The 12,153-nt window shown below is 43.0% G+C and overlaps 1 protein-coding gene across 4 annotated transcripts in view; it reads right to left on the bottom strand.

Annotated features, from left to right (window-relative positions):
• Positions 1–2,232: 2,232 nt before the first annotated feature.
• Positions 2,233–12,153, bottom strand: part of DISC1 (DISC1 scaffold protein) — a 347,047-nt gene continuing 337,126 nt past the window's right edge. For 2 of the 4 annotated variants that reach the window (XM_070568801.1, XM_070568810.1), the window contains exons 13-14: positions 6,243–6,406; positions 2,233–4,277 (exon numbers count right to left, since the gene is read on the bottom strand). In XM_070568801.1, the coding sequence (XP_070424902.1) occupies positions 6,268–6,406 (139 nt within the window). In that variant the 3' untranslated portion in view covers positions 2,233–4,277; positions 6,243–6,267. The remainder of the gene's footprint in view (positions 4,278–6,242; positions 6,407–12,153) is intronic. The other 2 variants (XM_070568817.1, XM_070568833.1) reach the window with 2 other exon arrangements.

Raw genomic sequence — 12,153 nt, forward strand, 5'->3', positions numbered from 1 at the left:
AGGAAGAGTAATTTTTATAGTAGGCGTTCAATAAACATTTCTGAGTGAATGAATGCATAGGCAATAGGAAGAGATCATACTCCTGTGAGGGACACGCACCTCGTTTCTAACAGACTTTTTTCAAACTCTTGAGGAAGGGAGAGGCAGAGTCACGAAGTTCTTTTGTGTTCTTGTAATGAGGGAGGCAAAGATATTTTCTGGACTGTCCTCACTCTGGTGTCTGTCATAACTTCCTCTCTACAGCGTGGAAGTGTGTGTCAGGTGTACATTTAAAAGCATATCTATTTGAATAAAACACTCATTGCATAAGTAGCTCCTAAGGGACAATGGGGAACCGATGTGACTCCATGCCCCCACTCCCCACTCTGCCCACACAACCAACACAACACATGGGTCCCTCTCGTCCAGGGTTCCAAGAAAGGAGGCTTTACGAAACTGCCCAACCCGGAGGAGAACTGGGATTCCTGAGTGGGTTGATTTTGGGTATTAAACCACCCAACATAGTTAAAGTGTCAAAACAAAATTCATTTCTCGTCTTCAAAATGATAATAATTACAATGACAATGGTACTTACTTTCCTTCAAATCATTGGATCACAAAATGGTCACAGTCATCTTTTATCACCAGGACCTGGCATGCTCTCTAGCACTGTGCTGGGCACAGAGTGGATGCTGGAGTGGACGAATTCTGTGCCAGCACCAGGGGACTCGGCCTGTGTGCCCCCTCTACCCAAGGGCCCACTCTCAATCTCCACAATTATGGTGTTTTCTTAAAGAAATCATTTTTTGAATAAGTAGATATAAGCAATTGGTAGAAAATTTTTAAAAGAAGAACAATATGTAGGAAAAATAAGTCTCCTTCCTGACCCCTTTTCCTAAGCCACCGGGTCCCTTTCCAGTGATATCTCTGTAGATACAAGCATACATGTGTTGAAAGATTTTTTGGAAATTCAAAGCATTCCATAGTGTAGATGTACCATAATTTATTTAAACAGTTTACTATTGATGAAAATGCAGGTGGTTTCTCATTTTTGCTTTTACAAATAATGGTCCTGTTGAAAAATAAGCTGAGGCATATTAAACTGTTTAAGAGTTTGTTTGAGTAAAAATCAGTTCGAATCAGGCAGCATCAAACCGGAAGTGGTTAGGAGCGCTCCCCTGACAGCAGCTCCAGGAGACATTTACAGAAGAAAGGCGGAAGCCAAGCAAGGACGTTCATTATTGATTGGTTGTGGCTTAAAGCCTAGTGGGCTGTTTGTGACTGATTGTCCTTGTTTCGATTTCCTAACCTTGAAGCATTCATGGGCTTAGGTTTTAATTTGCTTCTATCGGCCTCCACGGTGTTAGAGCCACCTCTGTCTAAAGGCCTCCTTGTTTAATTAATTTAACGGTACAAATGTACAATTCTGCACATGTGTGTATCCACCTGTAGTTTAAGTGCCTAGGTGAGGAATTGCTAGAGGGATGAAACAGAGAGTGGATATTGGGGATATCCAGATATCTATGACTCAGCAGGGACGAGGGAATATTTATGTCATGTCATTTACAAAGAGTTGACAATTTATGATGACTTCCTCTCCGAAAGTTTAATGTGTCTAGTTATTCAGTTCTCCTCTTACGTCCACCTTAAAATTTCCTTCATCTAAGACTTACACATTTCTTATTTAATTTTATTCCTAGCTGTTTTCTCTTTATTTTTGTTGCTATTGAAAATAGAGTCTTTTTCTTATACTTTATCTTCCAATTATTGTTTAGATATGTAAAGCCTGTTGATTTTGGTATATTAATTGTATTAATTGTGTAAAACTTTTTCTCTTAATTGTCTTAGGTTTTCTAGCTTATCATTATGGCATCTGTAGATATTAATGTTGTATCTCCTCCTTTCCAAATTATAGCCCTCATTTATTTTTCTTGCCTAACTGAATGAGCCAGTATCTCCAGTAAAGCGTTACCAGTGATATTGGTGGCAGCTTTGTCCTGTTCCTCACTTTAGTGGTAATGTTATTTTCAATGTTCTCAATCAAGGGGTCTGAAATAGAAAGTTCTATTGTTTTCTGATTGGTTGATATCTGAAAGTAAACACATACACAATTTTAAAGCATTGCTTGATTAGGAACGTTTTGTGTGAAGTAAGCAATTGTCCAGTTAATCATCCTGTAACAAAAACATGGGATGAATAAACCTGATAAGTTTTTCTATCATCCATACCCCAGAAGACAAAAAAAAAAAAATGTTAAAGGTGCACCATGCTTGAATATCAGTTTTAATTTCATGTAACAAAAAGTAAACTTCATGAAGCAATAAATTATATGACAAAATTCAAAGATTAGACAAGGTGAGGATGTTAAAAATAAAAGTATCGAGTCACTTAGACAAAAAGGCATTGACCAATGAGTGCTAGGTTGCTCTCTCGAATGCTTTCTGAAAAACACCAGTTGGATGGGGATTTTCAAGAAAACGTGCCCCGCGTTAGGCAGTAAGTGGTTGCTCCTGGCAAGGCTGTTGTGGTGGATTGGGAATGAACCGTTAGTTGGGACAGTGGTGGGTGGGCAGGTGGGCTTCAGCCTGTCTGAGCCCAGCCTTGACGGCCGCGGGACAGTGGGGCTCACCTCGGGCAGTGGGAAGTCAAGATTCCCGAGGCTCAGTTCCTCTGACTCTCCAGGAAGGACTTCCAAGGCAACCACGAGTTCTTAAGTGAACTAGTGAGTTCCATGGCTCAAAGTCCCAGAAAGACATTAAAGGCACTTTAGAAAGAACACCAGTTACGAGCATTCTACCTATCTCCAAGTGCCACTGTTGCTTCACTGCTTACCAGCCCTGTGCCTTGAGGAAGTTAATTAGTTTCCTAAGGCTCAGTTTGGCCATCTACAAACACCCACATCCTAAGGTTGCTATAAGAATTAACGGTGATAATGACTTTAAAGGTCTTAGGACATCCCAGCACATACACACGAGCCCTTACATGTTCCCCGGATGGGCAGACCACCCCGATGGCAGAGGAAGAAAACTTTCTTATATTCATATGATTTGGGGAAGGATCATTTTGATCTTGAAATTTCAGGAAGTTGGAAGGAACTGAGGCTGTTACAGACTGAGAAGGTGCCCCAACTCGGGCTGCTGAAAGATAAACCGGCAGCTATTTCAACGCCAGCGTCTCAGCACGCGGGGCCATGTAATGTATCATTTATTCTCTCACACTGTGGCACAGGCAGATGAGCATCGAAGTCACCACTTTCAATCTGCCCTTTGGCTTGTGGTCTTGACTGTCTCCATAAAAGTTTAAACTGTAATTGTTGTTGTCTTGTTGCTTTTAAACTCAAGCCTTAATTTCTTTTTATGTTGCCCTCACAAAAACTGCCCTGTATTATTGTTTGAGGTAAATGGTCCTGGGTCTTCTGTGGTCACAGTGGCCAAAGAGGGGGTTTGTCCTGAGACAGCTGTGTGGCCAGCGGAGGACCCCTGGCCTTTAGCAAGCTTCCTGACTGACTCAGACACCAGCAAAGGCTAGAGATGAGTTGCAGCACGTGGTAAAAGCATCATTCACCTGCCCCAGTACTTAAACTTGGTCAGGCCTCTCAACAAGGAAAGGAACACATTGTCCACTGAGGGTCCCAGAGAACCCTTATTTGGGGGGCCACTCAGAGCAGTTATCAGCTTCCAGGCTTTTCAAATACATCAGGACCTCACAGAATTATTCATGATGATGCCTGAGTAACACAAAACACTTGGGGCAGTGACTGTGAACATGCCTTCCATCTGGGAGGCTTTTTAAAATGACGCACGTCAAACTACGGATTCCTTATGGACAATACGGGCAGTTCTGACTCTTCCCAAGTTTTGCTTTACTGGAATCAATTTAAAGATTCAAGGATTTCAAGTGCCATGTGATGAGTACATAATAATTTTTAGCTATAGTTATAAATAATTCAGGAATTTGGTCCATCATCAAAAAACCAAGAATTCCTGGAACAAACTGATTATACTTATTAAAATATGTATCATATATTTTCAAAAATGCTGAAGATAAAACTGTAGAGAACACAACCAGCAAATTAACAATGAGCAAATTCAAACACTGTGCTTTGCTCTGTTCCCTGAACCGTGGCCAATGGCTGGCGTGAGCCGGGGCATCTCCTTGACTGAGGACAGCAGCTCTGCACAGCACGGGAGCCCCAGCAAAGCACCAGCTGCCTTCTGAAAATGACAGTGTGACTTCAGGAAGTGGCAAAAATTGTCTCATGTGCATAGATCCTGACGGAGGCAGGAGCTGCGCTCTTTCTGTAAGTATAAACGAGAACAGAAGTGCAAAAAGAGCAATTAGTCAATTAAACTCACCAAACTGTGGCAAATAGTTATTAAGCTCAACATTGCAAAAGTCAGGGTTTGGTCTCTAACACACACACATACAAGTGACGCAAACCAGGATTGGGACCAGGACTTCCCCCAAGAGCACAGTGCCGCACAACACTAGATTGGCAGGATATTAATAGGATTTAAGTGAAAAAAAATCTATGACCCATTAAACTTGGGAAGTTTGGGGTTGCACAAAATCAAGCAGATTTCTTTACTATAAGCTCTGTCACAGGCTAATATGCTAATGTTCACTGTGGCTCTCCAAGCGGAAATTACGGCATGGCATATTTCCCAAACGTACTTGATGGAAGGGGGACCCCTTCATTTGTGGAGCATTTCTCAGAGGCTGTTTTCCTCAGTGCGCTTTACAAAGTGTGCCTAATTGAACTCAGCCTGTTTCACAGCTGCCTCAGCAGGAGGGGCCCCGCAATGCCCCACGTGACTGAGTACTGCATGGCTGTACTGAGTATGCAGTGCCTTATTGAGTATGCAACTCCTTACTGAGTCCTACACTATCTTAGTGAATACTGTGCTGCCTTACTGAATACTGCACTGCCTACCTAGTACTGCACTGCCTTACTGACTACTACACTGCCTACCTAGTACCACACTGCCTATCTAGTACTGCACTGCTTTATTGAATACTGCACTACCTACCTAGCACTGCACTGCCTTACTGAGTACTACACTGGCTACCTAGTACTGCACTGCCTTACTGAGTAATACACAGCTTATCTAGTACTGCACTGCTTTATTGAATACTGCATTACCTACCTAGTACTGCACTGCCTTACTGAGTACTACACTGCCTACCCAGTACTGCACTGCCTTAGTGAGTATAGCACTGCCTACCCTGTACCGCACTGCCTTATTGAGTACTGGACTGCCTACCTAGTACTGCGTTGTCTTACTGACTACCACACTGCCTACCTAGTACTGCACTGCCTTACTGAATACTACACTACCTACCCTGTACTGCACTGCCTTACTGAGTACTGCACTGCTTCACTAAGTCCTGAACTACCTTGCAAGTACTGCACTATCACACTGAGTATGTACTGTCTTACTGAATACTACGCTGCACTCGGATTTCCACGTCTGTGTCCTCCCTGACACCGCGTGGAACAGGCGTAGGAGGAAAATAAGAGGTTCAAGAGTTTAAACATGCTGCCTGATCCATTTATGTCCCCACCACCTTCCCACTCTCCCAGCAGGTGAATTTCAGAATATCCTGATGGAACACCAGGGACCCCTTCTGTAGAGTCGGGCATCGCCACAACAGGAAAACCAAAAGCCTGCACATCACTGATAGGCTGTCACTTTAAAACAATATCTTTAGGAATTTTTCATATTAATGCTTCTGAGATTACAGTGAGTCACAGGAGAAGTAAGGTGAAAAGCTGTTGATTCCAGACTCTAGGGTTAATTAGCTCCCTTATTCCACACGCCTGTAGGAAAGTGTAATAGGTATGGTGAGAGGGATTTATGTTAGGTTCCCTTTTTATCGGTTCTTGAATCGAGAGATATTTTAATTGCAGCAAAAAGCAAGATGGTACAGGAAAAGAGACATTTTTCTAGCAGAATTCATGCCAGCTTCTCTCTAATGGGGGCTGAGATGAAAAGCTTTTCAAGTCCTGTGCAGGATGCTCCTGTTAATGACACAGTCAAGGTGCCTCTGACTGACATTTAGAGGGAGATTCAGCAGACCCGTCCCCCCTCCATGGTCCAATGTGCAGACTTCCCATCTCAGCCTCAGGAGAGCGAATGTGATCCACCTTTCTACCGAGAGACCTCGAAGCTCTGTGTCTCCATAATTGATTCAGGCACATTGGTTACGCGGGGGAGGTGAGAGCAGCCCCGAGCATCCATATTGATGATGTGGTCACTCACCCTCCTTCCCCCATCCTGTCATGCCTCAGGCCTGTGCTTCCCGGACACCAGCTGTCACACAGGAAGCTGCAGCCTCTCTTTCTCCTGCGTCCTTTGCTGGCTGGAGCTGCAGGATCATGGCCTGCAGAGTTTCCTTCACCATCTGGAGCTCCCTCTTGAGAGACTGTGAGCACATTGTTAAGGCACACATGCGAAGGTGATGGGCGGCCCTCTGCAGCCTCCGAGGGATCTAACAAGAGCATGCCTGCCTGCTGGAAGCTGACAGGCGCTGCCATCTAATTGCAGTTTCAAGTTCTTCCAAATTGTAGGAATTAAATATTAATACCAATTTTACACTTCTTTTAAGAGCCATTGCAATTTCTACAAGGCCCAAGGTTATTAACTATCTCAAGTAAGGTCTCAGAAAGGAGAAGGAAGAGTCAGCTCTTAGACCGAGACAGATGGCCAACGGGGACGCCCCAGGATACACAGGCAGTGTGACCGTAATTCCTGCTAAGCCCCAAGCTGGGGTGGGGAAACTGTCACATCCAAGTGCTCTGACAGTGGAAAGGGCAGAAAGCTGGCAATCAGAGCCTCCTCTGGAAATCAGAGCCATCCAGGATTTGGGGCCACCATAGGAGCAGAAGGGTGCTCTGACCCAGACTCCGAGTCATGAGTTATGGTCCCTGTTGGTCACCAGCCAGCCTTATCATCTTGTGCAAATCACTTTGAACCTCCGTTTTCTCGTGAAACGATGACTTCTAAACCCCTGTGGGTCCTAATCTGCTGTCACATATTACACTCCCAAGTACTTATAGAATAGCCATTCAGGGTACTCAAGATTTGACCCAGTGTAGGGAGCTTGTCTTTTCTGGGTTTGTTTGTTTTTCCTTAAACTGTTGCGTTCTTAGTTTCCTAACCTGTAAAGCTGTTTCTCACATAGAGAAAACAATCACAGAGAACTTAGCAGACAATTATATGGAATAAATAAAGCTGTCATTCTCTTAAGAAATGGGCTCTCTTCTGAGTGTTTGAGCCGGGGAACGTTCACCCAATGGTGGTTTTCTGTCTATCCACAATCAGGTCCCTCTGCTCTTTCCTTTTGTACCTGTAGTCAGAACAACTCTAAGATAAACACAGGGTGAGAGATAGGTTGAATTCTCTTAATTTAACAAGCAAACCAATTTAACCTCATCCAACAGGAATGAAGGCGAAACATAGCAATATGTCAACATCACTTAAACACCATTAAAAATCATCACATGAGGTCAGACCACTTAAATATTACTAGATCAGACAGAGAGAAAACAGAAAGCTTTAGGGAAAGTAGCTCACAGAGAGCTTACCACTCACAGACTGTCTATGCTACAATGTTGTGGTATTTAAGTACAATGTCAATGCAATGTCAAGAGAAAAATACACCCTTAGGTTATAACTGTAGAAAGCTTTCTCTTTCTTTTTTAAATAAGAAACTCCGGAGGATCCTGGGAATCATTCAAATGAACCTCTCCTGAGCAAAAATGCTGAACCACCCTGAAAAGCTTTTGGCAGCTTTTCATCCTCTTGAAGCTTTATGAGACGACATCATTTATGTAATTTACATACATTTACTATGATGGTTCACTCCTTTGCATTTGAACTCGAGAGGAATGAGGGTGGGCTTGGTTGGGTGCAAGGGAAGAGAGAATCCAACATTTGTCTTTTTTTTTTTTTCTAAGAGGCTTCATTTTTCTCCATTTCTCTGGACAGCTCTGCTAATCTTTAGTGAAAATACATATGACTTTATACAAGCAAAAGCATAAGTGGTCCCAGATCGAATATCAAGCTGCAACTTCATCACAAGCTATGCTACATCTATAAAGACTAAGCATGGAGCTTAAGCAGTTTATGAATCCTGACCAACTCCTGAGATTTAACTACCTTTCATACGCAGCCTGGGACTACACGCCCCTATTTGTAACATGCTAAATGATAACAAAGGTTTTTAGAGAGAGAAACTGAACCGAAATGAGATGCTTCCGAGAGACCTCGTAACATTTCTGGCACTGCAGGACATGCTAAAAAGATTTTTAAAAAGAGAGTGATTGAGAAGCCATGAAAGACAACGAAGGTAACTAAAATAACACATCAGCCGTCTCCTCTGACACGTGGAGGAGTCAGAAGGTGAGGATTCGAGGATGCAATCCACAGCTATGGGGAGCTAGCAAATCATTGAATGCTTTAATTTTCTCACATGTAAATGTAGATTCTCATACCTTCTTCACAGGACTAGGGTTAAAAGAAATATTCTTTTTCGTGAGAGTATAGTGTCTTTTGTGAGGCACTATGAAATTTCAGGTTGATTTACTAATACAGCAGATGTAGCAAATACCGTAGACGCTAAGCAGGGCTAGACGTCAGAAATCCTGGAAACCTCATTTAGCAAGCCTGTGGAGCACTAATCCTCAATACGATTAAAATCATGTTTTTATTTATAAAATACTTCTCTCTAACCAACCTGCCTGTATGATTCTCTACTAAATGTTGAATTCCAAAATATTTTGAATGTATTCAATTGGAACAGAGTCCAGGATAAAATGTGGAGTGGGAAAAAAAAAGCAAGGTGCCGAACAATTTGTTTGGAATGATCCTAATTTTCCAAAAAAAAATTTTTAAAAAAAGAAAAAAGATTCTAGAGATAAGCCATTTCTAGCTAGAAAAGTGTCTTAGGGGGACACAGTGGTGGACTTCTAGGATTGGTACTCAGAGGGAGATGGAGCCTTTTTTTCTTTTTCACACTTTTGAAATATTTACAATGGACATGCATACTTTCACATTTAAATCAGTGTTTATAAAAGAAACCACTTGAAACATTTCTCCATTAAGCACCTGGGGAAATGAAAGTGTGGCTAGAGATCCTCGTTCTTACTTTCATTCATTCAAATATCCAAGCACTTCCCGAGCTCCTACTGTATGCTAAGAAATGTTCCAGATGTAGGATGTGCGGGAGTGAAATGAAGTAAGTCACTGCTGCCATGGAGCTTAAGTGCCAGTGAGTGGAGCAGAAAATACACACACAGGCATGTACATAGACTGTGAAATGGGAGCCATGGGGGGTTTGGAGAAGAAGAATGACATGATCACTCTGGCCGCCTTCATTGTTAGTAGACTAACGGGAGCAAGGGCAGAAGCATGGAGATGAGAGGGGGCCATTGCAATAATTCAGTCAAGAAAAGATCATGGCTTGGACCTGGGCGGTGGCCCTGGAGGTGGTGAGAGGTAGTCAGATTCTGGATACGCTTTGAAGATAGAGCCAACAGTATATGGTGATGGACTGGATATGGAATGTGAAAGAAGGAAAAGGCATCGAGAATGACTCCCAGATTTTTTATCTAAGCAAAGAAGTGGAGAAATAGACTTGCAATTTCTCAAGAAGGAAAAGACTGGGAATGAGTCGGGTTTTCTGAGAGTGGGGAGGAATTCAATTTGGGACATGTTAAGTTGGAAAGGCCTATTGGTCTGCCAAGTGGAGATATTGAGTAGGAAATAGACGTGAGTCTGAGGTTCGGGGAGAGAGCCAGGCTGCAGATATGTGCTTGGAGGGTATGTCGAAAAATATACCTCAAAAATATTTTTACAACATTTTCTCACTGTATCCCATTTGATACATCTAAGCAAGATCTTCAGGCCACCGAGTAGTAGGGCAGGACTAGAATCAGATTTTCTGATTGCTAGTCCAATAACCTCATAGTGGAAACCCACTGACATATTTAACCTTGATTTTTTCAAAGGGCTGAGCTAATAAAGTAAAACTCTAGCATTGGAATTTTAGGTATATACAATAGAGGTGCTCACTACATCTAAGTACAAGAAAAGGTCTCAAAGAGCTGAATCATTCTTGTGATGCCTGTGTCATCAAAGCTAGGTATGAAGTCCCCCTGTGGCAGATGTGCCATCAGATATCTATGGCATCTAAGAAAACTAGCACATTAATTACAATAATGGCACAAGGAGTGACAGGCCAGCATCTGTAAAACACCTTTGCAATCCAAGACCATTCTTTACCATCTTGGAACAGACGACACACATATCAAACAAGTGCATAACTCCTTGATAGTAAAATTGTGCAAACTGTATGTGCAATTAGTAAAGTGATAAGAACTTCCCTGGGGGGTTTGAAACATACCAAAAGTGTTCTAATCCCGGGTGTACTGCCTTTCCTTTGAAAGTGTGGTGTAGAAGTTGAAGGAGAAAAAGTGAGAAGCAAGACAACTTTCACAGATATTGTCCAGGAATACAGTGGGAAGGCAATATTGTCCTTTAGGGCAGCCATTTGCAAAGATCCTCAAATTTTTTCAAAGGAGTCTTTTGTTTATGTATAAAAATAACAGTGTCTTACAGTCATTTGGGATTCCTAGTGATCATTTTAGTAGCAGCGTCAAAAGCAGGTCTTCCGTTCATCTGACCTACTTTGGTTCAAGAAGAAACTACAGTACATCCTTTGAAACTGCTTCTCATTTGCTAAATTATTTCTTCATATCAACAGTGGTTCCTCTGCAGCCACTACGGGCTAAGCACTGGAAGATCTACCTTCACGGAAGAGCCAAAGGTGAGGAATACAGTTGCTGAAGAGCAAAGAAGAAAGCCTCGCCCCCACACATGTCCTGCTTCAGTGGATTTGATGCTTGTACAGGGCACTCTTGGTGGTGCCTACCTGATGCCAAGACCACATCGTGCTAAGCCAGTGGCAGGACAGCCTGGCATCCACATCTTCTCCTAGGCTTTCTCTTCTCCCCCACTGTGGTGCTCCATCTCTTCTTCTTTCCACCCGACTCCCTTTGGTGGGAGCCAAAGAGAAGAGCCCTGGCTGCCATGTTCACATCAGCTCAGCGTACACAATGCTTTAAACAACAACTTCTTAGGGTCTCAGTTTTGTTTGCTATAAAATTTGTGAGTGGAGCTCCATGATCCTCCCGATCCCTCTTCCAGCTCTTTAGCTCTACAAACGGAAACCACTTCCAAGAAGACAGAGAAATCTCCCAGATCTCCTGTTACTTTTGTCTGTTCAAGCTACAAATTCCAAAGTTGAACCCAACAAGGGTTCTGAAGCAGATGGGATGTTTGTGCATGTGCCTGGATGTATTTAGAGTATTTGCATGCCATCAAGCACCACCAAAACGAATCGGTTAGGCACCATGCATTCCAAATAAGCAGAGAGAATAGAATTCCATGAGGGTTTCCTGCACATGGATGTAAATAGAATCGCAAATACAATAGCCTGTCCCCGTCTCATCTATGACTCAGAGGCAGGCAGAACTTCCCTGGGGATGGGGGGGTGTTGAAACAGTTGAAACATGCCAAAAGTGTTCTAATCTTGGGTGTACTTCTTTTCCTTTGAAAGTGTGTTGTAGAAGTTGAAGGAGAAAAATCCCTGCTTAAAAAATCACCTAAGCTAGATGGTTTTCAGTGAAAGCAGTTTGAATGTGGAGGAACCATTACAAACACTCAAAATGTTTTTCAAAACATGACTGCTAATTAGGACTCAAAATGACTGTGAAATTGTACTAGAGACGCAGACTAATGCTCCTGGAAATCCAGGCTTGACTGGCAGTGAAGCCACACCTCACGTCCTCTCCTCGGACACCAGGCGTGAGTCACCTCTCTGACGCCAGCTCTTCCAATTAATGGTGCAGACTCTCGCCACCATGGTAGCTGGCAGGCTTGTGTTGTTTCTGGGTCAGGCTATGTGTAATTTAGTAAGCCTGTCAGGATGATGAAGACACATAGCCTTTTTTTCTCCCTCTTCGAATCTGTGAATCGACTGTCTTCTTCATAAAAGCAGGAGATGCCCAGCAGACTGCCGGTAGCCCCGGTATGAAGTCAGGATGCCCAGAGGACCTGTTTGGAAGCTCAATCCCACTGTCCATCACTGCCCCCAGGCCGGTGATTTCAC

The sequence above is a fragment of the Equus przewalskii genome, chromosome 1 (genome assembly GCF_037783145.1).
Source record: "Equus przewalskii isolate Varuska chromosome 1, EquPr2, whole genome shotgun sequence".
Classification (NCBI taxonomy): domain Eukaryota; kingdom Metazoa; phylum Chordata; class Mammalia; order Perissodactyla; family Equidae; genus Equus; species Equus przewalskii.